General features: G+C 45.8%; 1 protein-coding gene across 6 annotated transcripts; it reads left to right on the top strand.

Annotated features, from left to right (window-relative positions):
- The first annotated feature begins 394 nt into the window (after nt 1–394).
- On the top strand, nt 395–27,644 carry PRP4K (pre-mRNA processing factor kinase PRP4K). Of its 6 annotated transcripts, XR_011146537.1 has the most exons (18): nt 395–495; nt 7,506–8,702; nt 10,574–10,750; nt 11,114–11,269; nt 11,652–11,733; nt 13,041–13,251; nt 14,172–14,245; nt 15,244–15,334; nt 15,887–16,034; nt 17,170–17,307; nt 17,921–18,074; nt 20,586–20,700; nt 21,263–21,414; nt 22,466–22,552; nt 23,224–23,963; nt 24,468–24,513; nt 25,027–25,109; nt 25,896–27,644. XR_011146537.1 is itself a non-coding variant. In XM_068994275.1 (15 exons), exons 1-15 carry the CDS (start codon nt 455–457, stop codon nt 23,425–23,427), a joined length of 3,027 nt encoding a protein of 1,008 aa, XP_068850376.1. In that variant the 5' UTR covers nt 395–454; the 3' UTR covers nt 23,428–27,644. The 6 variants fall into 6 exon arrangements, 1 of the variants encoding a protein (XP_068850376.1); XR_011146535.1 differs by having other exon boundaries at nt 23,224–23,501; nt 23,830–25,109; XR_011146536.1 differs by having other exon boundaries at nt 23,224–24,513.
- The last annotated feature ends 292 nt before the right edge of the window (nt 27,645–27,936 follow it).

Below are 27,936 nucleotides of genomic sequence, written 5' to 3'. Positions count from 1 at the left end.
TTAATACCGCTTCACACTGAGTTATCTAAGGAATAAGAAGCTGTTTAAAAAGCAAAATCATCTTTTTTGCTCAGCTTGAAAATTTTCACCCGAGTCTGGGTCCGACAACGAGACCAGTTCTCGGAACTGCGCCCAGGATACAGAGTCCTCTGCCTTCCAAACCCTCTCCAGGTTCCTAGAACTTGACGACGGTTTTTACCCAATCAGCGCGCACCTTTAAAGCCCCGACCAGGGCCGCCGCGGTCCCGCCCCTTCCGGAAGTGCGTCACGACGCTCGTGCGCTCTGTCCCCGGATGCACTTGTATATCCGGATTCTTCGAGCGACGCTGAGCTCCACGGGTCCCGACGCTGTCGGCACATGCGCGACGGCACTGTTCCCTCTTCCTCCGCCTCCCCTGGCTTCCGCCGACCGCGGAGCCGCCGCCACCGCTGCCGAGGAGTCAGGAAGTTCAAGATGGCCGCCGCGGAGGCGCCGTCGCTGCGGGAACACCCGGAGTAAGTAGTCCGGCGGCGCGGAGGGCCTGCGCCGGGGGCCGGCCGAGAGGGGACGGGCGGAGCGCCGCCCGGGCGGGCGAGCGGGCGGGAAAGTTCGCGGCCCAGCGGTCGCAGCCAAACTTTGCCTCCCGCGCGGCGCCGTGGGGGCGCGGGAGGGCGGCCTCGGCGCTCCGCCCGCCCGGAGGGCCTAGCTGTTGGGTCGAGCACGGCCGGGGCCCGCAGCGGCGTTGCCCCGGGAGGCGAGGGCGCGAGCGGCCTCTACGGGTCCCGAGCGCGACGCCGCGGCGCGGGCGCGCCTGCCCGCCGCTGAGGCGACGAGCGGGTCTTCCGGAGCAGCCCGGGCGGCGCGGCCCGCGCGGCGGCGATCCCCGAGCGCTCTTTTCCGCAGGCGGCTCCCTCGCCGCCGCCGGTGTCAGCCCTCGGGGCTGGGAGCCGGGAGCAGAGGGGCGCCGGGCGCGCCTCCTTCACCGCCCGAAGCCGCGGTTGGCGGCCGGCGCGGCTCTCCCTCCTTCCCGCCCGGTGCTCTCGGCCCCAGCGTCCCCGTGGTGTTTTCTCCTCCTCTGCCTAGTGCAGCTGGTGTGCCAGCTCGCAAACTCGAGGCAAAGTAAGACCAAGTCCTCGGTTCTGAGAACTAAGGTTTTTGGCCCGAGTTCACAGCGCTTCTCTGGGAGCCCCAGTGGAATAAAGAATGGGAACGGTCAGCTACTTGCAAACCCGAGCGGTTCGTGTCTGTAATCAAGCTAACGTAAGCATCGATGCGGTCGAGTGGACGCATCCTCGTATATTCTGCTAGGGTAACCCTTCCTTACTGAGAGCAGTGTGTTCTGTTTTTCCGTGTGTTTGCTAGGAAAGCTCAGGAACCTAAGAGAGGGAATGGATTTTAAGACAGTATTCTTGTAGCGCCTTTTTTTTTTTTGGCTTGCATCCTCATTGTTTGATTTGTTTCCAGCTGTCTTGAGAAAGAGGTAGAGATAGTCTCCCGGCACCTTTGGACTGACAAGAGGAAAAATCTTTGCACGTTCCCAGCCTGCCCATCGATTCACCGCTGTGCGTCCAGTGCCGGACTGCTTGGGGATTTGCTTTGCTCATCTAGGCAGAGACAGTTACCAGAAGTTTTTCGTTTAGGGCCTCTGAAAGCTGCTCCATTATCTTCACAATTTGACTTAAAAGAGGGCAGGTGGGTTCTGAAGTAGATTTTGCCTCTTTTTGTCTTTCACGGAGTTCACAGTGAGGCCTTGTTCCTGGCTTCATGAGAAGATCCTATGAAAATCTTAGGCTATGCAGCTGATTTTTCTAGTAATCTGTTTAAAGTTCTATAGTATTATGTCCATTAATTTGATTTCAGGGACGGTTTAGATTCCTTTTCAGGAAGGATGCAGCCGTGTTTGTTTAGATACTCAAATAACACTAGCTTTAATCTTATTTATTTAGGCTCCTGCAAGGTGAGTGGCACTGAGATGGTCTATATTGCACCTCCCCACTCACACACACCCCACACACACTTGGTACGCACAGAATATTCCATCTATGTGTGTCCTACTTTCACTTATTTGAAACGTTTTAATATAGAAAATGACAGTTTACTAGGAAAGCAAGTACCATGTTGGCTGCCCACAGTGAATGCTGAAATGTAATGTCTGAGTATGTTTTTTTTTGAAGACACACCAAGGAGTTCACAGTTACTTGGAATCTACTCCAAGTGGAATATTTTGAAAAAGTAAAGCTCCCTGAATGCTTTTTAGTGGCTTTTAAAAAAGTTTGTCAATGTCTTTATCTCAATGTTTTTTCATAGTTTCAAGCATTTAAATTTTTATATGCATTGACTTACTTGAACTTACCCAGACCAGTACTGAGCAAATAGGACCTCATTCAGTCTTTATGACAGCCCTGTGGAGGCGGTCCTGACACTCCCCACATTGTACAGTTGAGAATCTGGAAGTACAGAGAAATTAAGTTAGCTTGCCCAGGTCACACTAAGTGACAGGTGTAGGGTTTACACCCGTGCAGCCCCGCAGTGAAGCCCTGCTCTGTGCTCTGGTCTCTCACTCTACTTCGTGGCTCCTTTTATTTAAAATATTACTAGCCTTTAACGTTTGAAATAATTTTTATTTATTTTCAGTATCCTAGAAAGGTTCGCTTTTATGATATGACAGTTCCAACTCTTTGGAATTTAATATCCTATTTGGAAAGAGTGGGGGTGGAATGGTTCCTTTTGAGACTGGTTGGTCTTTTGAATCCATCCTTATTTTTGCATCTACATTAATTCTGTATTAAAGGAGTCTCACTTGTCAGAGAAACAGGCTTAGTTATAATTATTTTCCTTGTTGAAAGCAGTGGCATTCACTTTGCTCCCCATTGCCCCCAGCTCCGAAGCATGAATCGAATGCCTCCCATATAAGATGTTATTAGGAATATTCTTTTAAAGTATATATATATGTGAAGAGGGAAGTTAAAATAATGCTAGTGGTTGGTAATTGGTCGCTTTATTTTAAAGTTGTTCCATGGCTATTTTTATTGTGCCAGATGCCCCAAGACTCTGGGTGGTTTGAAGGATGAAATAAGCTAACCTATGAGTAAATACTGTTTGACACCACCATGCTGTCTGCACTCCGAATGCAGCTTTCCTTCCAAATGAGATTTGAAGGATGTTACTCAGCTCTCAGTAAGTACTGGTTTATGACAAACCTGTTGTAGACCAGTTTGGTATAGAAATATACCTACTAAATGTGTAGTGTTGGATTGCAAAATGTAAATCGTCCAAGAAAGTGATCAGGTTTCTTTACAAGAAACCTTTTCCTAAAACTTTAGAAGAAAGTTGTTAATGAGCCTGAATTAAGTGACCCTAGCACAAGCGCGCTCATTATATGCGACATGGGTGCCATTGACGGGCTGAGTTCAAGTTTTCCTCATGTGCCTAGTCAGACTTCAGTTATTTTCTTTGAAATTTGCTCTAAGAGATCAACAGAAGAGGCTGGAGGTCTGCTCTCTGCCTAACCCCAATGTAGGAGAACTCTGGAGTGAGTTAAGGTTAAGCTAGCTGGCCCTAAGGCACTTAGGTGGCATTTTATTAGTAACCTAGTCATTATTTCTTGAGGTAACATTCATTAAGTTACAATAAAACTGGGATTACTCCTGAGAATGGCAGTAACTTTGGGCACCACTGTGATGTTGATCCTGATTCTCAGAAACTTTAGATGCTAGGTTCTCTTTCGGAGGAAATTACTTCCTCTGAAGGTAAACCCTTCAGTATTTGGATTTGAAATGCCTTGGAAAACTTGTAAATTATAAGTAGCATTGGAAAAGGGTCAGAAGAGGAGATTTTTCTGTGGGGAGATGATTAAATTTAAATCATTTGAGGGTATTGTGGTCAAGAAATAGGCGTATGCGCTGGAGCATAAGTGAGCCAAAAACCAAGTGTTCCCCTTCAAGAGCTGAGCATGTGCACAGACAGTGTAGACCAGCCGTGCCCAGCGATGTCGCTGTGTCGTCGCTCAGTCGTGTCCGACTCTTCTGGGACCCCGTGGCCCGCCAGGCTCCTCTGTCCCTGAGATGCTCCAGGCAAGAAGACTGGAGCAGGTTGCCATGCCCTTCTGCAGGGGATCTTCCCAGCCCAGGGGTCGAGCCCACATCTCTTGCATCTCCTGCATTGGCAGATGATTCTTTAGCACTGAGCCACCTGCTGTTACTCTGTGAATCACTCCCTTGACACAGAAGTACTTACTGAGTACCCGCTCAGGGTTAAATCATCTTCTGGGCCTCAGGGATGGAGCAGTGAGCTAAACAGATTACGATCCTGCTCCACAGGGCTTATGTTATAATAGGAGGACACAGACAGGAGTTGTGCTAGGTGGAGGGCAGTGAAGGGGAGGGAGGGAGTCTGTCTGTGAAAGGGAGGGGTTGTAGTTAAAGGGAGCTGGTCAGGGAAACTTGACTGAGAAAGTGGAACTTGAGCCAAGACCTGAGGTAGGTGAGGGGACCGGCAGTGTGTACTTCTGGGGGGGAGCGCCCAGGCCCTTACGTGCAGGGGAGGAGAGCCGTGGTGTTGGGGGGAGCAGGCTCGGCTGAAGGGAGGCTGGGCTGATGCTATTGGTCTGGTGGAGGGTTCAGGTTTTCACTCTGGACGAGGCAGGAAGCAGTAATCAGCTTTCTCTTGGGGCTGATGATGACCTGATGTTGTAAAAGCACCTTCATGCAGAAGCAAGAGCTCTGATGTCAGCTGTAGCACCAGCCTTCCCACCCGCTGGGTGTGCCCATGCCTCAGATGAGTCCTGTCTGCCTCCTTGAATGTGGCGTCACATCTGTCGCAGGGACACAGGCAGAGACAGGGCTTCTTGGCCACTTGAGTGACTGCTTTGGTGTGGATGAACTCATTGCAGTGACATACCTGTGGTTGGTCAGAAGTGCTACTTGCCCAGCTTTTATAGTGGGGGACGCTGACGCACGGGAGTGGCTTGTCTGAGGGCACACTGGGGGTATCTTGTTGCAGGCGGCGTCGGAGCAAGGTGGTTTGATCAGGACCCTTGCTCTTTAAATCACATTCTGAGTGTCTGTGGGCAGCTCCCCAGCGCCATGGGGAGTAAATTTGCCCGGTGTCTGAACAGTAAGCAAAACTGACTTTGGGCACGAGATTTGTGCTGGGCCTTACGAGCTGTGCGTGTTAACTGTGCGGTCCTCACCGTGTGCTCAGAGGCAGGTCCTGCTCCTTTCCCCACTAATCTCACACTCAGTGAGGCCACTCAGCTAGTCAGTAGTGGGACCGGGGCTTGAGCCCCTGGAGCCTGGCTCTGCAGACTTCACCAACCAGCTGTCTGTTCTCTGGGCCGTTCTTAGAGGGTCTTTAGGTTGAGTTCTAGCTTACTGAGTAGAATTTTGCACTTTGGGCACTTGGATTTTTATATTCCTGAAAATCATTCTCAACCTTCATAAAGGTCCTCCCTGCCTATCTCTATATCTTGAATTAGCCTAGTTCTATTTATCTCACACTTTCCCCCTGTAAGTCAAGGTTCAGAAAAATAGACTTAGAGCCCACCTTCTGGATTGTGGGATGGGAGAGTCTAGGAAAGGGAGACGGTTGCCTGTATGAGGTTGCAGCCAAACAAGGAACAGAGTTGAAATGCCTTTGTGTCTTCACCTTAAATCTGTGATGTCCCCTCGCCTCCTTGATAGAGCCATGCTGTTGGGTATTTTTAATATACAAAGATACTACACTGTGTTTTTCCAAGTCTTTGAGAAAAGTCCAAAGACTTTTTCCAAGTCTTTGAAAATAGTCTTTTCTCAAAGACTATTTATCCTGTGCCCTCTTATACTCTGTTAGAGAGGTCAGCCCAGACTGAGACCTGACTCAGCTGAAGACATCGCTTGCTTGTAGCTCGCTAGTACTCTCTCCTTCCCCGTGGTCCCCAGTGCCAGAAAAGGGCGTTGGCAGTGTGACACCCCAGATCCCACGTCCCTGCCATGTGGTGGCTGTGTGTTCTCCACGGCCCCTCACTACTGTGAGCCAGCAGCTTTTCAAGCGTCCTCCACTGTGTCGTGCCCCTGCCCCGCCAAGTTAACTGAAGACTGAGACCAGGCTGGGGGGCCGTGCGTCGAGCAGCCTGACCTGGCAGTCCCTGGGCCTCTCCGCTGTCTCAGCCGTGTGCTCCCGGAGTCTGCTGCACGCCTCCCTCTCCTGGGGTCGGTCCGCTTGAGCGCTTAGCTTCCATTAGACCAGTCTCTTCACCAGGTTTGACACCCCGGCAACATTGATCTTTTTTCCTTTTTCTAAAATAGCCCTTAACCTTTCTCGTTAATGTCATACTCATTCTTCAGGTCAGTGTTACTCAGCCTATTTTTTAATCCAAATAAATACCTTGTTGATAAACTTCTCTCCCTCAAAGTCGCTGCTGAATAAATCGCTTGGGTTTTTCGGTGATCCACAAGATACCTTCCTTGACCATTTCAGAGTGATTTAAAGTGACCCATCAGCATTCCCATAATGCCCTTACTCAGGTCTTCATCGTTGCAGTTCTCCAGTGAGGCATGCGATTCTTTTCCACTGGAAGTTTCCTTACGAGAAGCAAGAGATTTTTATTTTCCTGCTACCTGACTTAATGCCTATGTTATGTGTAGGTGATTTTCTTCGACATGTTAAAAAGAGATTGAATAGACCCATTAATTGTTACCTTGCAAGGAGCTCTTTGTAGTATATGGTACAAACGTTAAACTTACTATTAAAACATTAAACTTACTAAAAGTACGAGAGTACATAATTTGGAGGACTGGAGCAAATTAATCCATCTTGTTCCAGCTGGATGTCAGGAGGAGGATCACCTGCTTCTGGTGACCCTGGGGCCTCAGCCTTGAGGATGTGGCTGGTCAGGGTCAGCAGCAGACAGCGTCCTTGGTAAGGGCCCGGGGCGGGATGGCACGGCGAGCTCATCACGCTGCCCGGAGCGGGGGGGGGGCGGGGGGGCTGGTGGTACTGCTGTGTGGCACACGGTGGCTAAGATGCTGCTTACAGGCCCAGAATGACTCTGAGTATAGCTCGTTTTGGCTCTAGAGATTTAAGTATATATATATGTGTGTGTTTCCGAATTCCAAGTGGGGAAAGAGATTAGTGTCCCAATGGATGTTATTACTAACATTTTATGGAAAAAGAATGGGCAGGTTCCTTCAGTGTGGAGCGGTATGGGAAATGCTGATTTAAAAACCAAGTTTCCAAGTGGCTGTTTAAGAAAGTCAGTGTTAACTTACTGCAAAAACTACTGGTTTGAATTTCCTTTTTCTACAAAGTATAATTATGTTAACCTGCCCTATTATGTATTTCCTTTAATACTTTCAGTATTTGAGTTCAACCCTTAGAAACAGAGTTAAATCACTGTTCAGCTCAGTTCTTGCCTTATACCTTTGAAATAAAATATTTCAGTGGCTAACTTCATGTATCACATCGAGATATATTTTATCATTGCTATTTTGTTATGACTGAATGCTCCATAAGTAATGTGTCTTTTAAATGTTTGATACATTTATAGGATGGAAGATGCTAATTCTGAAAAGAGTGTTAATGAAGAAAATGGAGAAGTATCAGAAGACCAGTCTCAAAATAAGCACAGTCGTCACAAGAAAAAGAAACATAAACACAGAAGTAAGCATAAGAAACATAAACATTCTTCAGAAGAAGACAAGGATAAGAAGCATAAACATAAGCATAAGCACAAGAAGCACAAACGGAAAGAGGCCGCTGATGCTTCTGACAGAGAAGGCGTGTCTCCAGCAAAAAGAACTAAGCTTGACGATTTAGCTCTCCTGGAAGACCTGGAGAAGCAGAGAGCCTTGATTAAAGCTGAGCTCGATAATGAGCTCATGGAAGGAAAGGTCCAGTCTGGGATGGGGCTCATATTACAAGGTTATGAGTCCGGCTCTGAAGAAGAGGGGGAGATTCATGAAAAGGCAAGAAATGGAAATAGGTCGAGCACTAGATCTTCAAGTACGAAGGGGAAACTTGAACTTGTGGACAATAAAAATAGTACAAAAAAGCGGAGTAAAAGCAGATCCAAAGAACGGACTAGACATAGGTCTGATAAAAAGAAAAGTAAGGGAGGTGTTGAAATCGTTAAAGAGAAGGCGACAAGGAGCAAGTCAAAGGAGAGGAAAAAGTCAAAAAGCCCCTCCAAAAGAAGTAAGTCTCAAGATGAAGCCAGAAAGTCCAAGTCGCCCACCCTCAGACGGCGCTCTCAAGAGAAAGTTGGGAAGGCCAGATCTCCTGTCGATGACAAGGTTAAAGTCGAAGATAAAACTAAGTCAAAGGATAGGAAAAAATCCCCTGTTATAAATGAAAGTAGAAGTCGTGATCGAGGCAAGAAATCTAGATCCCCAGTCGACTTGAGAGGCAAATCCAAAGACAGACGGTCGCGGTCCAAAGAGAGGAAATTGAGACGGTCTGAAGCCGATAAAGAGAAGAAGCCGGTCAAGTCTCCCTCTAAAGATGCTTCCTCTGGGAAAGAAAACAGGTCACCCAGTAGAAGACCTGGTCGCAGTCCCAAAAGAAGAAGTTTGTCTCCGAAACAGCGTGATAAGTCCAGGAGAAGTCGATCCCCACTCTTGAATGACAGGAGGTCTAAACAGAGCAAGTCACCTTCTCGAACCCTGTCGCCTGGCAGGAGAGCCAAGAGCCGGTCTTTGGAAAGAAAACGCAGGGAGCCTGAAAGGAGACGCCTCTCTTCGCCAAGGTAACTTGATTTCAGGGCGCTAGTGGTTCCTACCATTGCAGCAGATTTCAGTGGAGAAGCTAAAACTTGTGGGCAATAGAAACAGAGGTGATGAAGAGTTGATAGTGTTCGGTGTAACCTGTCCTGTCTGCTAACTGTGCTAATGTTCGCTTCTGTCAGTATCTTGCCTGTAGGTGGCTTTTAAATGTTGAACTTACTCTAAGTTCTTAATTTAGTTTCTAACGTGCAGAACCGCACTTTAAATCCAAGAAACTTGGTTGATAAGTCTGAGTCTACGCATTTTATGGGAAAGGTGTTAGTTTCTAGAGCAGGGATTGTATTTTGAATAGTGTGTGCTGGAGTTTTTAAAAATGGAGGTATCAGTTTAAGGATTGTGACCTGTCCATTCTTTTGAATTGGTGTGATTTTGAATCATAACAACATAGTTGGAACTACAGTTGGCTTTTTTGGCCCCCAAAATACAATTGAAAATGGGAAATTTTTTTGTTATTAACTCATATACCTGTAGTCTCATTGTTGAAAAACATAGGAGCTCTTAAAATGATTTTTTTAATCAGTCGTAATAAAAATAATTCTTATTTACATAATACATTTGATCCACCAATTCTTGTCTCATAATTTCATGAACTCCTAGCCATCTACTGTGTATGGGTATAAATATGAATTGATGTTGAAGTTGAAATTATCCTGTTTTGAGAAGCTTCAAGAATGCGATTCTCATAAGAGCTACTGTTGATTCTTCACTTCCGAGTGGTGGAACGGCCCCCTGCCTGTAGCTCTGCGTGGAGAACGTATTGCTGTCTTAATATCTTTTCTTAAGGATCCTATTCTCTTTCAGTTGCTTTCAGTTTGAAAAGGAAATTCTTATGAGTTCATTAAGGGACTAGAGTTGAATATTTTAAACAAGTTTTTATTGTTAGTTTGCAGAAGAAATGCATGCTAATTAAAGAGACGTTTAAATCCTGCAGGAAGCCTATAAACGCACTCTTCCATCCCTCCTCTGCTGCCACTCCTGAGACAGCAGTCTCTCTTCAGCCCCTTCTCTATGTGCATAATACTTCTTAAAAATAGGATTCATACCGTTCATGTTAGCCGTGGTTTTCTTATCTCATCAAACACTGAGTGGCAGTGTGTAAGGGGTGTTTGTTACGTAATAACATGAGACTTCACGCTGTGGATGTATCATAATATATTCAACTTCCTTTGTTGAGACTGATGAAAATTGAGATTGGTTCCAGTTTTTCACAGTTGTGTGCAGAGATATCCATTGAGTCTGTGTAAAGCTTCTTTTAGGGTAGTTTCATAGAAGTGGAATTACACAGCCTGAGATTACGCATATTTACATTTCAGAAAGACACTGCCATATTTCCGTCCAGATAAGTTATACCAGTATTTACTTCCATGACTTGGTGGACTGGCATTTTCTCTTAACTCTTACCTAAAGTTCCTCTCTTCTAAGGTTAATGTTGATTGTAAAGGGATTTTATTCTTAATTGATACATTAAAAATAAGGGTCTTAATTGCAAAAAAATGTTGACAATTTAGAAAGAAAACAGTCCTCAAACCAAGGGAATGGAATATTATTCCTTATATGGGCAAGTTTTATCTGAAATGAGAAAAAGATAAACAATATAAATAATTGTTGCTAATTCTTCAAATTGTGAGACCAGAGGAAATAGACCTTCTCTTGTGTGTCAACCGTTACACCAAAATGTTATTGTTGTCGTCGGAATTTTTGTTACAAAACATTATTCTGTGTTTGCAATCTTTAGGTTACTGTGCCCTTTCTTAAAGTGCCTTTACATGTAGGAGAAGTTTGCTTATTCTGATTTGATTTATTCTTCTCTGAACCTATATCTGGTCCCCTTAAGAACACGACCTCGAGATGACATCCTCAGCAGGCGGGAAAGGTCCAAGGATGCCAGCCCGATCAGTAGGTGGTCTCCAGCCCGCAGACGGGCCAGTAGATCTCCTGTTAGGAGGAGGTCCCGTTCCCCTCTCAGACGGAGCCGGTCTCCCAGAAGAAGAAGCAGGTCTCCTCGGAGAAGGTAAAGCCTCCCCTTTGGTCCATCAGACCGGAGCTTTTGAAGCTCAGTGGGTGGGTTTCCTTAACAGCTGCTTTTCTCTGAGAAACGAGCTGTGGCGCCGTGCAGTCTTTCTGTCGCCAGCGTGCGATGATTTCACACACACAGATTGTTGAGATTTGCTTTAAACTTAAATCAGTGTTCATTAAAACATTTCTGCTGGCCCCTTAAAGACTTTATTTTTAGAACAGTTTTGGATTTATAACAAAATCGAGCTTTTGAAAAGTACTGGGAGTTCCTGTAACACCTGTGCGCCAGCACACTCAGGGCTCCCTAACTTCAGTTGACCTTTTCTATGTATTATATCTCTCTGTTCTCCTCAAATAGGGACAGAGGTCGGAGGAGCAGATCACGCCTGAGAAGGCGGTCTCGATCACGGGGTGGTCGTAGACGTAGGAGCAGAAGCAAAGTAAAGGAAGACAAATTTAAAGGAAGTCTTTCTGAAGGAATGAAGGTCGAGCAGGAATCTTCATCTGATGACAAGTAAGAATGGAACTTTCCTATGGCTTCTTTTTGCAAATTAGACAAACACGGTGTGACTTGAAAGTCTTTTAATTTCCATCTGTAATTTGATCACAGCTAGTGATGACTTTTAAGCTTAAGGATCCTTCTTTTGTTTCCAGTCTTTGTGCAGTGAAATAGGTGAGGAGAAAAAGGAGACATAGAAGGTTAAATTTACTTGCCGGGATTCCAAACCAGGACAGTTTAAAAGCAAGGATAGAGTGAGGTGGCTTAAGGTTCCTGTTCAAACTTACTGATGACCAACATTTTCCAGCTTTTATTTTTTTAAATGTATGAGAGTTAACAGTTTTGGACTCTCTAAGGATGTCTGGAATTAACATGTATGGATGTAACTTTTCCTAAGCCTTGAAGACTTCGATGTTGAGGAGGAAGATGAAGAAGCCTTGATAGAACAGAGAAGAATACAAAGACAGGCCATCGTTCAGGTATTGATTTTAGTAACATTTTGATCAACAGTCCTTAAATAACCACTATTTAAACAAAATTAAGGATTTTTACTTTAACAATTAAATGTTGGTAAAGCACTTGAATAGGTCTTGAAAAAAAAGATAGTTTCTTAATAAAATTGAAATATTTATCTTTTTTGTATACATAGGATTCCCATATAAAGCCCTTTTGTAAGACAAAATTTGGAGTGTGCTTTTTTTTTTTTTAATGTTGATAAACAGGAGAACCCTCAAATGAGTACAACTTGGAAGAATTTCCTTTAGCATAAAAATTGTATATATTATAGCCTATTATATGTGAGAAAGATTTTTCTTTAACGCCTAGTAAAAATGATAGATTTTCTAATACAGATGTGCATGTTTAAATGGAACGTCCCGATAAATTTAAGACTCCTTGAAAGCCGAGTGATGCAGGAGTTGGGCGGGAAAGGGTGTCATGTAGGCCTCAGACGGTGAGCTGTGCAGACGGTGAGCTGTGCAGAGGGCTGCCGGCTCTCCTTGGCTGTCCTGAGAGGAGGCCTGGCCACGCGGCCCTGTGAGCATGGCCGTCCTCGTACAGTGCCTTCTCTCACCGTCACGTGATGGGAGGCGAGGGTGGAGGTGAGAAGAATTCTGGAAGACACGAAAGATGCTTGGGTGCTGTAAGCAGGACAGCAGACCAGGAAAGGGCAGTTGTAGCAGCCTGTGAACTGGCAGCAACCTCAGCATCTCAGAGCAACGGGCAGAACTGGAATTACCAGAGTACGTGGGGTGTACCTGGAATTCCAGAGGTGACTTCCCTCCCTGGGGCGCTGCGGAAACTGGTACTGAGCAGTTACTGGGCACCCCTGAAGACTTGGTTGAATCTTTTTCTGTTCTTACCCAGGTCCACAATCCCTTATCTCCAACTTTTGGGCCAGATGTGCTTCAGAACTGAGAAATATGTGAATTTTAGAAAGGTAATGTGGTGCATACATGTATCTTACTTAGCCCCTGAGTGGGGGCTAGCACAGCACCCCATTGCCCGACACTGGGAGCGCTCTGCTGTGAGACGCCTCGTGTTCACACTGGGGACGTTCAGAGTCACGGCTTCAGGTCAGATTCTGCCACCTGAAGAACATGCACCAGCCGTAGAAAGCCTCCCGCAGCTCTGTGGGTTTGGAATCGCATATAAGGGATTGTGGATCTAATTCAGCTGAGGCATCAATACCTCTATTTTATTTTTATTTTTTAGCATTATTTGACACTCAGGTTTTTAGTGCAGCTCCCTTGATTGGTGACGATGACGCTCTGTGTTGTCGCTACAGAAATACAAGTACCTTGCTGACGACAGCAACCTGTCCGTGCCGTCCGAGCCCAGCAGCCCGCAGAGCAGCTCCCGCTCCCGCTCTCCGTCTCCCGACGACATCCTGGAGCGCGTGGCTGCCGACGTCAAGGAGTACGAGCGCGAGAACGTCGACACGTTTGAGGCCTCGGTCAAAGCCAAGCACAATCTGATGGCCGTCGAGCAGAATAACGGTGAGCTAGGTGTCTGTGACTGGGCTCTTCTTCCCCGGGTGGTCAGCTCCGTCACTTCACCCAGAGAAGAGGCTATTTGCGGCAGGGGAAAGGAAGGAGACGAGGAACGCCGTGTGCAGAATACCCCAGTGAGTGTCCCCGTAACCGCGACTGGAGCTCACGCTCGGTCCACCATGCGTGCTCTGTACCTTTGGTTCTGCTTGCTGGAATATTGAAAGCAAGTCCAAGCCGCGATTAATTTCACCTGGGAAAAGTCCAGTTTGTATCTGTGTTAGATAAGATTTCTAAAGAAAAACATTACTGACACTTGGTAAAACTGATGATTTTTAAATATCTCATGTCTGTAGCTCATTGGTTTGAATCATGATCCAGATGCGGGGTCTAACCTTTTGAGGTATGAATTGGCCGTTTAAAGAGGAGCTTTCCTGGCGGTGTATAAGTGTTACTTGTGTGTGCTCAGTCATGTCTGACTCTTTGCAACCCCAGGGACTGTAGCCTACCAGGCTCCTCTGCTCATGGGATTCTGCAGGCAAGACTACTGGAGCGAGTAGTCCATCCCTCCCCCAGGGGATCCTCCACACCCAGAGACCGGACTCCAGTCTCCTGCATTGGCAGGTGGTTGCTTCAACCACTGAGCCGCCTGGCAAGCCCAGTTGTTGCTTAGTTATTAGCATATTAGTTCAGTGTTAGTGAAAGTATTGATACTAGGTTTTTTAATTTTCTGGAATGCATTCTCAGTAAAAAGTGGATAGCTTTGTATATCTTGTGTTATGAAGTGATACTAAGTTGGGTTTTAATGAAACACTGATACACAAGAGGAAAAAGCCTGGATTGCTGTTAGTGATTCTCCATTGATTGATTCTTTGTGTTTCGGTTTGTATCTCTCCATTTTCCAAATACTGATGCTGATTTCCATTCAGGCTCATCTCAGAAGAAGCTGTTGGCACCTGATATGTTTACAGAATCTGATGATATGTTTGCTGCCTATTTTGATGTGAGTATGTTTAGTTATAAAAATATAACTGTTAAGTACATATAGCAAATATGTATTTGGATGGTATGTACATACCTAGTGAGAAAAAAAGAATCAGGGCTTCATAAAAGTTAAATACAAAATGACTTAAATGTGTAGTTGTTTTCTTTTTAAACAGCTCCTTTCTTGGATTTACAGATGTCTGTGTCTGTTGTGGTTAGCGGGGGACCAGGTGACATGAGTAATTCTCAGGCCTTCAACTCAGGGCTTCTATATTGTAGGTGATTGGAAACTTAGGATTTGGAGCTTAATGGAATACATTGAAGAACTGGGAATGTTATAAGGACTGGGTTAAGAAATTTTTTCTTGTAAGCATTTTATCAGTTTTTTTCCTTGAGAAATGGTCTCAAAAGCAGCAGACCATTTCCATCATAGATTTAGGAGGTGTGAGAAACATGGAGGCTCTGGTCGGGGCAGCGGGGCGCACGCACGCACGCAGCGAGCACACGGCGGGGGGTTAAAGAGGGCAGGGGAGCAGAGGGTCCAAGGCCCCGCGGACACCAGCGGCCGGCGCCGGCAGCAGCCGCGCCTACAGTACGAGCCACGCTCACGGGCAGTGGGTTAGGAGAGGGTGAGGTGGTCTGAGGGAGCTTCATTTGCCTGGCTGTGAAGGGTTTTCCGGGTGTCCTGGAGAGTGAGGCGTAAGGAAAAGGTCTTCAGAAGTACCAGGTACTCTTGCAGTGCAGCCAGTGACATTTCATATGGAGATGGGAAGAGACACGGGGTGTTACATGAATGGGGCGGTAGAAGAAACGTGAAGGCAATGTTAACTTTTTCCCTGAGCATCACTGTGATACGAGGGACTTAGGAATCACGTTTCTGTTGTGTTGCATTTGAGTGAGTCATGGTGAGAGTTTATTTAACTTGGCATGAAATCTTCCTGTCAGAGTTTAAAGGAAGTGCTTTAAATGTCTGCCTAAATTGGGCATAAGTAGCTCATGTTACTCCCTTAATTTCAGAGTGCGCGTCTGCGGGCTGCTGGCATTGGAAAAGATTTCAAAGAAAATCCCAACCTCAGGGATAACTGGACTGATGCAGAAGGCTATTACCGTAAGTTCACAGTCCTTGCTCGTTTCAGAGTTTATCATAGTACTTTGTAAAGTTGTGTGGCTCGAGGCCTTCCCACTTGGGAGGACTCTGGAGATCACACCCCAGTGCCATCACTCGAGCGTGCGGCTCCGCTAGCCGCTGCATGTGCCCGTACCGCCGCCCAGAAGCCCCGCAGACTGAAGTGCAGCGAGACCTGACGTGCACCTTAAATCTGCTCAGTTACTTTCAGGCCTCAGGTAATCCTCCGGAGGGGGCAGTGCCAGCCACGCCAGACTGCAGCAACCACGGCACTGCCCCCTCGGGGTTCGGGGCGTCAGCAGTTGCCGGAGGTGCTCCCTGAACTTCTGTAATGCTTGGAGGCCTGCGGCTTCGAGCATGTAGTGTGGAGGCAAGGCCTTGGGACTCTGGTGTCCAGGAAGCCAAGCACACCGGAGAGATTTGGCACGCTGTTAACATGCTGTGTTCCCTGCCTTTTGATTTCTGATGTGTCTCAAGGTTCTGTTCATTAATGTATCCTGGTCAGAATTCTAATGTTTCAGTTTACCTTTTTAGGGGTGAACATAGGTGAAGTTTTGGATAAGCGTTACAACGTGTACGGCTACACGGGTCAAGGTGTGTTCAGTAACGTGGTCCGAGCCAGGGATAACGCGAGGGCCAACCAGGAGGTGGCCGTGAAGATCATCAGAAACAACGAGCTCATGTGAGTTCAGGGAGCTGTGAAACCAGCTCAACACAGGCGTTCACAAACAAGCGTGTTTTTAAACAGTGACAGCAGTCTGTGTAGGACAGCTTGGGGCTTATAAAACAGCAGAGCAGCTCTTTGTGGGTATTTAATTTATAGTCACATGTTGTTACATGTGACACATCGGAACTGTCGACTGATTGTATTCAGTTCGAAGGGTCGTGTTGCTTAGCTGTCACCGAGCATGATGCCTGCAAAAGGTGACAGTTCAGGTCTAGGAGTGCGTCGTACCATTTATCTGCTGCCTTTTCTCTTTACGAGCAGTGAGGTCATTGCCATACTGCTTTAACACAATCTATGCCACACACTGGAGAAGGCGGTGGCACCCCACTCTAGTACTCTTGCCTGGAAAATCCCATGGATGGAGGAGCCTGGTAGGCTGTGGTCCATGGAGTCGCTAAGAGTCGGACACGAGTGAGTGACTTCACTTTCACTTTTCACTTTAATGCATCGGAGAAGGAAATGACAACCCACTCCAGTGTTCTTGCCTGGAGAATCCCTGGGACGGTGGAGCCTGGTGGGCTGCCATCTGTGGGGTCGCATGGAGTCGGACACGACTGAGGTGGCTTAGCAGCAGCAGCATGCCACACACTGAGCTGCGTTAAAATCAATTTAGCGTTGGTTTAGAAGCACTAGAAAGAAGTGTCTAGTTTATGCTGAGGTCCTGGGCTGTCCTGGGCTTAGAAGGTTAGTTTGATGGAAATCCTCAACTTCTGTATTATAGACACTAGCTTTAAAATATGGCCTATTGTCAAATTGTAACTAGAATCTTGGAGGATGATATTTACATCGAGGCGTCTTAGGATAAAATGTGCCAGGTTGATTTCCCTCCAAGTAAGGTGGGTCTGTTACTCGGGAGTTTCTGTTCTGTTCACTGATTATTTTGGAAATTAGCTCCATGAAAACAATATTTGGCCAAGTGGGAAGTATTGCGTGAATGACATGGAGACTTGTCCTTCCTCAGCAGATGGTTTATTAATACTTTAAAAAAACAACACATCGCTAAATAAATATACAAAATAAATACACGTTATTTACTTTTCCTAAATTCTTGGTGTATCTAGTTTTGATCTAGTTTTCTTTTTCATTTCAGGCAAAAAACTGGCCTAAAAGAATTAGAATTCTTGAAAAAACTTAATGATGCTGATCCTGATGACAAGTTTCATTGTTTGCGACTCTTCAGACATTTTTATCACAAACAGCATCTGTGTCTGGTGTTTGAGCCTCTAAGGTATGATGCCTGAACCTGGACGTCATGACCCTGAAAACTAGGCTTCCCCATCTTGCCATCCTCAGTTCAGACAAATACTGTGACCAGTTTTCTGGGTGTTTGATGTTTTTTTCCAGTTGGCTGTGGCTTTTGTCTTTTAACTGTTGGTGAAAAGTTAGCTCCTTGACGGTTGTTAATGTGTAGACAGTGGTTGGCCGTGTGCCACACACCCACCTTGTGTGGCCTTGAGCTCAGCAGAGAGTTCCCTGAAAGTTAGATACTCCAAGGAAAGATTAAGCCAGGATGAGCAGGAATGGGAGTCATGGAGTAGAAATATGATTTCAACCTTCAAATCCATGTCTTCGTGTTTCTGCCCATTCTAGGTCAGTGGGAATTTTACCCCTGTGTATCTTCCCTTCTCTTCATTTTGGAAACTGTTGTGTAGACATGGTTCATATGCTCTTGTTTCAGTGTGGAATAATGTATCAGACATTTGGGCAGTGGGTGGGAGGATTCCTGAACAGTATTGTATTTCATACTCTAAATTGATTTTTCTTCATGCTTGAAAATGTTTTTGCTTTTTAAAATTTTCATTTTTCATTTTAACTTCTGATTTTTGTTTCTTTCCTAAAAGTATGAATTTACGAGAGGTGTTAAAAAAATACGGTAAGGATGTTGGCCTTCATATTAAGGCTGTCCGATCCTATAGTCAGCAGTTGTTCTTGGCTCTGAAACTCCTTAAAAGATGCAATATCCTCCATGCAGATATCAAGCCAGACAATATCCTGGTAAGTCAAACGATCAGACAGCCTTGTTCATCCATACAGTTCTTCTGTAACGTGATTACCACTATGTCCTAGAAATTACATCTTCCAAGAGTCATCCCGTGTATTAATTACCCATTACGAATGGCTTTACCAGTTTTCACTCTGGAAATTGGGCCATGAAGTGTTACAGCGAAATGTGTGGAGAGAGAGGCAGGAGGCTGCTGTCCCAGACGTCTCCAGTTGATGGATGGGTTTTGCGTCCGCTGGACGCTGAGAGCTCTTGGGTGCGCGATGGCGGGCTTCCTCTGGTGTCTGAGCAGCAGTGCTGCAGGTGGGGCCTGCTGTGGAAAGGCGTGCTCACCAAAGGAAGGCAGCCCTTGGTTCTCTAGTTTCGTGCAGTGAGGGAGTCGCCTTCTCTGAAGTGGATGCGCGGCGCTGAGTGTAGGGCGCCCAGGAATCATCTCCGTTCTTTGTTCTTTGCTCTGTGGCCGCTGTGGCTTCGGGGGCCACGCCCGGGGAAGCCCAGGCGTGGTTGGGCCTGGTGTGGAAGGCGTGCCTCTCCCAGTGCGTGGCTTTGGTGTGGTCAGGTTTCCCAGTGTGTGTGTCTGAAGCCTCATCCCAGTGGGGCGGCTGGTCTGCACACACCTCTCCCGCCCCAGCCTGTCCTCTGCCCTGGTCATGCTGTCCAGAGCCGAGGGCGTGTTCACGGGCGGGCAGTGCTTAAAGAAAGACCCCTTTAAAGTGTGTTTCAAACTCCTTATCAGTAGCTTAGAGCTTGGTTCGGATTTCCGTTTTTCTTTTTAAATATCTTAGACTATTTCCTTCCAGACTACCACATTGTTGAGACGTTCCATTTTGTTAGGTTTGGTCTGAGTGTGTAAGGTATTGCATTTCTAAGGTAACTTGGGGCTTGAGGCGATGAGTATTCTCAGTGAAATGGTAGGTACAGTATGAGTTGTAGTCTTGCCTAATCTATTTCATAATTGTCTTTTACCCCAATTTTCTTTTTCTTTTTTTTTTTTTGAATTACAAAGTACACTGTCCATACCAAAGAATGTATTAACTATGTGTCGGTCAAAAGTAATCACCCAGTGAACAGCCTCTCTGTAACCACTTGGAGGTTAAATAATAAGACATTTACCATTGTCTCAGGACCGCTTGCCTTTAAAACTTCATTTATCTTTGAGTTGGTGCTTAACTAGTATAGGTTTTCACGTGGATTTCAGACAGTTTGGCATTCTTCCTAAGAAAAATAAATATCAGAGACCACGTGGAGTTGCTTGTTAATGAAAACCCCAAGCTTTTAGCCCAGCATTTCAACTGTCAGTCTGACAGAGTAGTGTACTAGGCTCCCTGAGGGCCAGTGGATGAGGGCTGCCCGGGTGTGGGTCCCCAGCTGCTGGTGAAGGCCCTCCGTCCACCCAGCATCCCCTGAAAATGGCCCTGGGGTTTTTGTCAGTGACCGTTGAAACTGCATCCGTAGGTCGCTGAATGCAGTTTATGTTAAAGAATGTTGAAGCACTTTGCGTTTGAAGGTCTCTTTTTTCCCCGATTTCCCCAGGTGAAGCCTGGTGCTTGACCGTTTCTGTTGCTCTCAGTTCTGTGGACGTCACCTGTAGTGGGCCAGTCCACACTGACCAGGCTCTACGATAGCCTGGGAATGGCCCGGGGCTGTTTGTTTAAAGTGCTGGGTTTCTGTGGGGTGGGAACAAGAGGCCAAGTTCAAGTCCCAACTCGGAATTTGTGTGTGTCTCTTTTGAAGGGGGGAAGGGACTCTGGAATGTGACTTATCTCCACTTGTTAACCCCGAACATGCTTCTGACTCAGGATGGCAGCAGGCATGGGAGCACCTCCAGCCTTTCTCAGCAGATGTCACTGTTACTGTGTATGTGGAAGTATTTGCAAAGGGAAGAGAAACGATGACTAATAGTGTTCACTTTTATCAGTTTGGCCAAATGTATTTAACATTTTCTTGACTAATACTTGCTTTATACTTAAGGGATTTTAATTTTTTTGAGACTTGAGTGCTAAATTTGGGATGGCCTAACAGCTTCCGATGGAGAATGTCTCTATTCTGTTTCTGTCCAAATTTAATCTGAGCCCTTCTGCTTTCATTGCCGTCATAATTTTCTGGCAAATGAGAGTTAAGTCCGCTCTCTTCAATGACCGTCTTCATGTTCCTTTAAGTAATAACTTGGCTGAGATTGGGTTTTTTGGGGGGTTTTAGAAGATACTTTGCTTCAGTGCTTTCTCTCACTACGCCACCCTTTTCTGAATAGCATTGGTTAGAATCAGATTCCCTTGGTATTCCTTATTTCCTCGTTGAAAAAAGTTATTTCGCTAATTAGAATACTATAGCTCTTAATTATTCATAATTAGGAAATTGAATTATAAAATAATTAGGAAAGGAATTTTTAAATGAGTGACTTTGTTCTCAGTATTGGAAATAACTTCTCAAAGCCAATTATTTTTATGATAACGTCTTAATTATTTCTGGCCTGAGTCAAACTTCCCCGATAAACTGTTTTGCAGGTTAATGAATCAAAAACTATATTAAAGCTCTGCGACTTTGGGTCAGCCTCACATGTTGCGGATAATGACATAACGCCTTACCTTGTCAGTAGATTTTACCGCGCTCCTGAGATCAGTAAGTTTCCTCCAGTGCTCCTTGGCCTGGGCCATCGTGGGCGGTGGGAGCACCCGGTTCACTGACTACCGTTTCCTGCCGCGCTTGAGCAGCCGCTCAAGTCATTGCTAAGGAGAGCAGCCCTGCGTCCTCCTCAGGTGGGGTGATGGTAGTTGGTTGTGGCAGGAGTCGCAAACGGGCATGGAAGGCCTTGGATTTTGAAGATGCCACATTACTCCAGGCTGGTCGTCACGTCCTGTTCACAGCTTGTCTGCACCTGTGCGGTTTCTCCTCTTTGGCCTTGGCTGAGGCCGGTTAGCTGCTCCACAAAAGGGGAGATGAGAAGGTAGAAGAAACACATGCTTTTCCTACCTCTTCAGTTCCTCCCCAGGCCCTCATCTGTTAAGGTTTTTAAGAGTCTCTGTTAAGAAATAGTGGGAGTGAACGTGAAACTAATTGCTGAAGTGTGAACTACTGAGATAATGGTTATATCGTCCGAGTTAAATTAATGCTCCTGTTGATGGAAATAAATAGTAGTTGGTTGATAGTATCATTGTATATTAAAACTGTATTATGTTTTCAGTTATAGGTAAAAGCTATGACTATGGTATAGATATGTGGTCTGTAGGTTGCACCTTATATGAACTCTATACTGGAAAAATTTTATTTCCTGGCAAAACCAATAACCATATGTTGAAGCTCGCCATGGATCTCAAAGGAAAGATGCCGAATAAGGTAGGATGTTTGGGCGAGCTCGTTTTTAAGGTCTTAGCCCTGCCACCCTGTAGATTCGTGGGTGGCTGACGCTCACCCCGCTGAGAGCACACCAGTTTCTGAGCGGCAGGTAGCTGGCTACTCTGATTCCTTAGGTGTTTCTGGTGCTTAAATTACTGGGTCTAAGCAGCCAAGAGCTCTCAGGACAGAATGGGAGAATCCCATCTTCCTTTTCCTATCTGAAGTCTGTCCTTGTGCATTTCTTTCCCCTCCTGAATTGAGCAGCAGGGTGTGTAGGGTGGGGCTGTGTTGCGGGGAGAGGACGTGGCTGTTCCACATCTCCACAGCCTTCCCTTGTCCCGCTGACTGCCCCTGGGTGACACACGCCCACCCTGGTGACTGTGCGGCGAGAACCAGATGCTGGTAGGTTAGACGGAGTCAGAGGAAGGACCTGGTCATCGGGGAACCGTGGGGGGCTATCGGAAGCGGGACTCAAGGGCACTCGTCTTATTAAAGGTTGGACACTGCTGGGCAAAGAAAAAGGTGCCAAGAAAAGTCGCATGAAATGACATCTTTTTAGGTTCTGTTCAAATTCTCTTGTGTTGAACTTGTTTAGACTAAGACAGAGATTAGTTATGTTGGTTTTTGCTTTAATGGTGTCATTTCAGGGCTGTTACTAGAACATAACGTTTTTCAGTGTCCTGAGGTTTCTTCAACTGCCAAGAGACAAGGCCCCACTTGTGTAATGTTTTTCCTGTCTAAGAACAGCTGGTTTAAGTCTTTGTTTAGTCTTCAGTTTTGAATAATGAAAGTACAACTTGATATTGTAATGGGTTTATTTAACTCACTGCCTGGGAAAATTAATTTCATGTTATTAAGTAGTTTTAGGTACAACATTTACATTTTTTCCAAATATGTTACTTTCTCAAGAGCAAGGAATCTGAGATCATTTTCAAATAAGTAAGCAAACCCAGAGAGACTAAATAGTAATATTTGTGTGACATATATTAGGTTATCGGTAGATCAGACTGTTTTGTAAGAGCTCAAAATCCAACTTATGTTTTATTGCCAGATGATTCGGAAAGGCGTATTTAAAGACCAACATTTTGATCAAAACCTCAACTTCATGTACATAGAAGTTGATAAAGTGACCGAGAGGGTAAGTGTCTTTCAGGTGTGCCACATTAGATGGTGACCTTATAGGTCATGGATGGATTGGGTGTTGGATGGTCTAGGAGCTATGAATATTTCAAAACACATCTATTCCTGTTCCTGTTGGCCAATTTCTGAATAAGACACATCAGGTGATGAAAAGATGTAAAAAAGTTTGCCTAGCATGAGTTTATTTTACCGTATTTAGGCCTTTTTCTCTTTCCTTGGATCACTTTCTTGGTCTGGCTTCGCAATCAGCTTCCTTGCTGCTTCCAGATCTAAAAACAAATCTGATCGTGTTACTCTCCCTGATTAAAAATTCTTCCCTGGCGCCTCTTACCTGTAAAATACTGTACTTAATTCCTCAGAAAGCCTGCTGTCCCCGGCGGGGGACGTCCCCCTTCTTGCGACTCCATGGACCAGCCACTCCGCGCCTGGCGGTAGGCCAGTGGGCGGGCGCTGTTGCAGACCCCATGCCTGTGTTCCCGCACGAGCTGTGATTTTGAATTCTCATAGAATTCCTTTCTGTTCTTCCTCTGACCTTTTTATAAAATTACAGAACCATGTTTAAAAAAGCCATCATGGCTAACTTGGGGTTGACCTTTTTTCATTTAAGTTTTTAGGTTATATGTGTCTAGTAATTTATTTAGAGATACACATTTAAAAAATTATTTGTAGGAGAAAGTTACTGTCATGAGCACCATTAATCCAACTAAGGACCTGTTGGCTGACTTGATTGGGTGCCAGCGACTTCCTGAAGACCAACGTAAAAAAGTACACCAGCTGAAGGACTTGTTGGACCAGATCCTAATGTTGGACCCAGCTAAACGGATTAGCATCAACCAGGCCCTGCAGCATGCCTTCATCCAGGAGAAGATTTAACTGAGATGAAGACGCTCCGAGGGTTTGAGTAATTAGATGCAAAGACTGAAGAAACCTCACAGCAGTTTGTTAATGTATATAAGCTGATAAGTATTTCTCCAGCAGATTTGAGGAAGCATGATATATTTGAATTAACACCAAGGGTGATATTTCTTTTAGAAATGTTAGTTACTCTGTTTTGTGTCTTATGTGAAATCTCACTGTAGAAACTGTTTTAATCGCCAAGACTGCACAGAATTCCAGTGCTAATGTAAATGGTTGCAGTTCACATAAAAGACAGAAGCATCTGCTATAAAATGAGTAGTGAGATGGGTGGTTGATTTATTTTAGCAAACTTGGCTTCATTTTGGTCCTCAGATAAAAAGGCCAGCATAAATGCTGTTTATATTCACGTTTCCCTAGGTGTGTGTGTGCAGGCCACAGCGGCATGCCCTGGGTGTAGTCAGTGCCGAAGGGGCCTGTTCCTTCTTGAGCCTGCCTGCAGGGACGGCCTCCTCTTTTAAAGCAGGTTGTGTACAGCATTCAGTACACTGAAGGTAAGCTGAACCATCAACATCACCGGTGTGTAAGATGTTATTTTCCTGGAAGAGTTGACAAATGAGGGACGTTAGCGTTGTGGCGGAATTCCCCGCATGTGTGAGAGCTGCTCTTGTGTTATTCTTTGGCATCACAGCTGTGGAGTAGTCAGTTTCTGTTCCGTTCATCACATTTGCGATTTGAAGAGAATGCGCTTGATGGATAGAGCGCCTTCAGTGTACTGTTTCTTAGTAACCCATTTTTTTAAATCAACTTGCTATAGACTTTATACACATTTTGTTAAATGCAGTTCCTAGTGACAGAAACAGTGCGTAGTTCCCTTTACTGATAACAAATGTTGAGGCCTGATTCTGGAAGTCCTCATATTTAAAAGTTAGATAGACAACGTAATGCAATTTTTAACTATTTGTATGTCATTTTGAAAGTGTATGCTTTACGGTAAAAAGTGTTTTTCATTTGTTCACTGTTTTCATTCTTTGTGATCATGTTGTCTTTCAATACAGGCATAAACCTTCCACTCTTGAACAAAGCAGCTGCTTTTTAAAAGCGGTAATTGCTTCTTTACCTTTTATTTCTTTTGTAAAATGAACTTTTCTGTAAGGATGTGACTTAAAGTGTTGTCTACTGCATAACCAGTCGGCCCTCACTTACTGTAAAGTGGAGATTGCTCTGCTGCACGCGGCGTGGACCGTGCAGGCTTCTGTGTGTTCTCAGTATGCATTGCTAGGTAATAAAGTCTTTTGTGAACAAGGCATTGGCAGCCATTTTTAACAGTTTTTGTCTTCAGTGCTGGTAAGTCAGGTAAACCACGTAGAATGAAAAGCAACCTTGCGTTTCTTCCTTTTATTCTTTACCTGAAAGAATTACTCGTTAGAGGTGTAAGCTAACCAGAAATGTGTAATTTTATTAATAATTAGGAGCCTAATTATTTCATCAAAAAATCCTAACAGTATTGTCAGCTTTCAGTGTAGTGAGGTAGTTCCTGTAGGTCGTGGGGTGGAGTCCAGGATTTAACTAATATTTCTGCTGTTTTCTCACTTTTCCTTCTGATGGTGCGGAAAGAGAAAAGGAGACGGGGCACAGGCCACTCACCGCCTTCTCCAGGGTCTGATTTGCTGAGACACCAGCTGCACCTTCTTAACAAGGTTATTTCTGACAGCATGTGTAGATAAACATTTAGCAACAGTTTAAATCAAAATCATGTCAATCAGTTTGGTTTTGCAACACAAAGGAATTAGTAACTTTTTTTAACATGGTAGCAGAGAATTTTCAGAAATGTAATCTTTTCTGGTTGGGTGGTAAAATGAATGCTTGTCTCCCTGAGGAGTGTGGAAAATAATCAGATTTTTAGAGGTTAACATAATATTTTAAAATTGTAAATGGGATTTTTTTATTCACCCAGGCACCTAATTACAACAAGCATGCACATTTTGGTGCATTCGAGAATGGAAAATCAGAGTAGCAGCATCCTTCTGGTGGGTTTTGCTCCATTTAAAGGCATGAAATGACCTGCAGCCAGGAAGGTGCAGATGCTACCCTAGGCCAGCTCTGACTGTGTGCCCCCCTCCTTGTGGTGTAGCCGTGAACCGACGTGAACGCCAGGCGTGCTCGTCCTCAGGCGGTGAGGCCTTGTAAGCAAGGCTCACAGGCGCAGCTCTCCTGCCTGAACTAAGCGTAGCAGCTTCCCGCCACGTTAGCTCTGGCGTTAGCTCTGGCGGCCACTTACCTGCTGCACAGTGGAGCGTTTCCCGCTGATTGTCACTCACAGCAGTCACATTCGTATGTTTCTGGTGGGTCTTCACGGCTCCCTTTTGTAGACTTACTTAAGTAAGCTCCCTCCGCTAGAAACAGTCCATCTTGTGCCTTCAGAACTGCTGCGCGTTCTTTAAGAAGCAAACGAAGTCGCTTGTTGCCTGTTCTTTGTGTTGTAGGTGCAGCTCAGTGGAAGATGATGGCTCCGGAAGACATGAGCCAGGGCTCTGTCCCATAGAGGTCTAAGAACAAAGAGCCTCCATCTAACCTGTCTGGTGTTTCAGTTTCAGCATGACGGTTGAGGGTGCATCGCCCTTTGGTACTGAGAGTGGTGCTCCCGTGTTCATTGTAAAGTGCTCACTCATCACGCTTCCTGCCCCTGCCCCTTCCCTCCCCCGGAGTGCAGAGAGGAGTCAGACCCAGCAGTGTTAGCCGTGTGGTTGGGGAGATCCCACGTAGCGCATAGCTGTCAGAATCGGTCCCTGCGGACTACTAGAAAAACCACAGCCACCAAGAGCATCCATCCCGAGGCAGTTTTCCGCCACAGGGGTCGTGTCGTCTTGGCTGATCGATGCCCAGGGATAGGAACAAGCCCTCAGCGCTGGCTCAGCTCCCGGGCCGCCCACCTCTGCGGCTCACCTGCGGGGTCTGCCCAGCCAGTGGTGTCGTGGTCTTAGAATAGGCCACGTGCCGAGCACAGCCATGGTCCTGAGGGGAGTGAGGGGGCGCTCCCTAGGTCTCCGGGGCTGCGGACTCAGCACGGCTCCGTTTGCCTCCGTGAGCGGTCTTGATTCTTGCGCACGGAGTGGTATTGGAGCCCGTGGTCTCTGAGGCAGAGACCTGGAGCTCTGTGAGCCTGCGGGGTGGGGCCAGGTGGTGGGCGGTCCCCAGCAGGTGGGCGTGCCCAGCGGGCAGGCGGTCCCCAGCAGGCGGGCAGTGCCTAGGCCGGCCACTCTGCCATTTCTCTCAGGAAGGTTTTGCTTTATTTCACTTTGTGGCAAAAATGGCATCAAGTGATTGTGAGACTTGAGGGTCTGTAAGTCCTAGAACGTGACCCACAGAGCGTAGTTTTCTCTGTAGTTGGAGTGGTTGAGCCTACACATCTTAGGATCATTCTTCGGGTAGACCTGTTGTCCTCCAAGGTTAAATAAACCTTAAGACCCTCCCAGCATGAGTTCACCCTCCGTTCTTATTAATAGCATCCTACTCCTTTATTGCCCAGTGCCTGTTTCATTACACTCTTTTTCTCAAAGTAATTTTTGTGTTTAAAAAACACTTTTTTTAATCACTGTAATTACCACCTCCTTTCCCTAAGACATACTCGGGACATGTCTTTGGTATGTGGTGGAGGCAGTGAGACATGACTTGTCCTTGGGTGCACGCTGCCGCCTCTCCACCTGTAGTTTATCGTGGTTTCATAGTGGAACTCTTGCTAGCTGGGGAGAAAGAGAATCTCTGCAACAGGAATCCCCTGTCTTCAGATGCAGGCCAAGCAGTTAAGGAATTCCCTTCTAAATACTGAGATAGGAGAGAAGCCAGAGGGCCAGCGTACAGTCACTTTGTTAGTTAGGGCAGCGTTAGAAATGGAGCTTCCTAAAGTGTTTTCTTTTTCATAGCATATTAGTTCAGATGTGAATTTTTATAAAGTGTTCACTACAAATTCATTTGTTTTTTATGTCAATTAATGTGCACCAAATTGACTTTTAAAATGCTTTCCAGTTACTTTGATAGAGTTCATCATCGTGGCATCTTTTTCTTCTTCCACGTGTAGGGTAAGGGACTGTTCTTCTGAAGAATCTTTCCATTTAGTGATCAAGATACGGAAGCTGACCTCTGAAAATACTCAATATGTATCCTAATCATTCCCAGTGTCCTTTGAGTTGTAACTTGGATTTCAGCAGCAATGTCCCTAATTGACCTGCTAGGAAACTGTAATAAACATGCCTCTTGTTACCCTGCTGCCTCCTGATGTCTTACTGCCTGTCTCGTGTCTGACGTGTAAAGTGAGGAACACTGTTCTCACCTGCCGTCTCCCACTGATCTTCGTAGACCTGCTTGTCCCAGAACCCCAGCAGACGTTCCTGTCTCCCGCTCCTTGTTTCCGAAAGACAGGCTTCACGTTCCTACTGCACACCGCGTCCCCGGTGCCTGTGCCTGTGAGAAGCGGGAATGTGGATGGTCTGTCATGAACTTAGCACAGGGCACCCTCTCTGCCCTCCG

The sequence above is a fragment of the Capricornis sumatraensis genome, chromosome 22 (genome assembly GCF_032405125.1).
Source record: "Capricornis sumatraensis isolate serow.1 chromosome 22, serow.2, whole genome shotgun sequence".
Classification (NCBI taxonomy): domain Eukaryota; kingdom Metazoa; phylum Chordata; class Mammalia; order Artiodactyla; family Bovidae; genus Capricornis; species Capricornis sumatraensis.
Note: the sequence above shows the minus strand (reverse complement) of the source record. Positions and strands in the feature narration are given on the sequence as shown.

Coding starts and splice junctions, on each gene's coding strand:
- PRP4K (XM_068994275.1), top strand. CDS start 455: ATGGCCGCCGCGGAGGCGCCGTCGCTGCGGGAACACCCGGA. Junction 10,751..11,113: donor AGCAGGTCTCCTCGGAGAAG/GTAAAGCCTCCC, acceptor CTCCTCAAATAG/GGACAGAGGTCGGAGGAGCA. Junction 13,252..14,171: donor GGCCGTCGAGCAGAATAACG/GTGAGCTAGGTG, acceptor ATTTCCATTCAG/GCTCATCTCAGAAGAAGCTG.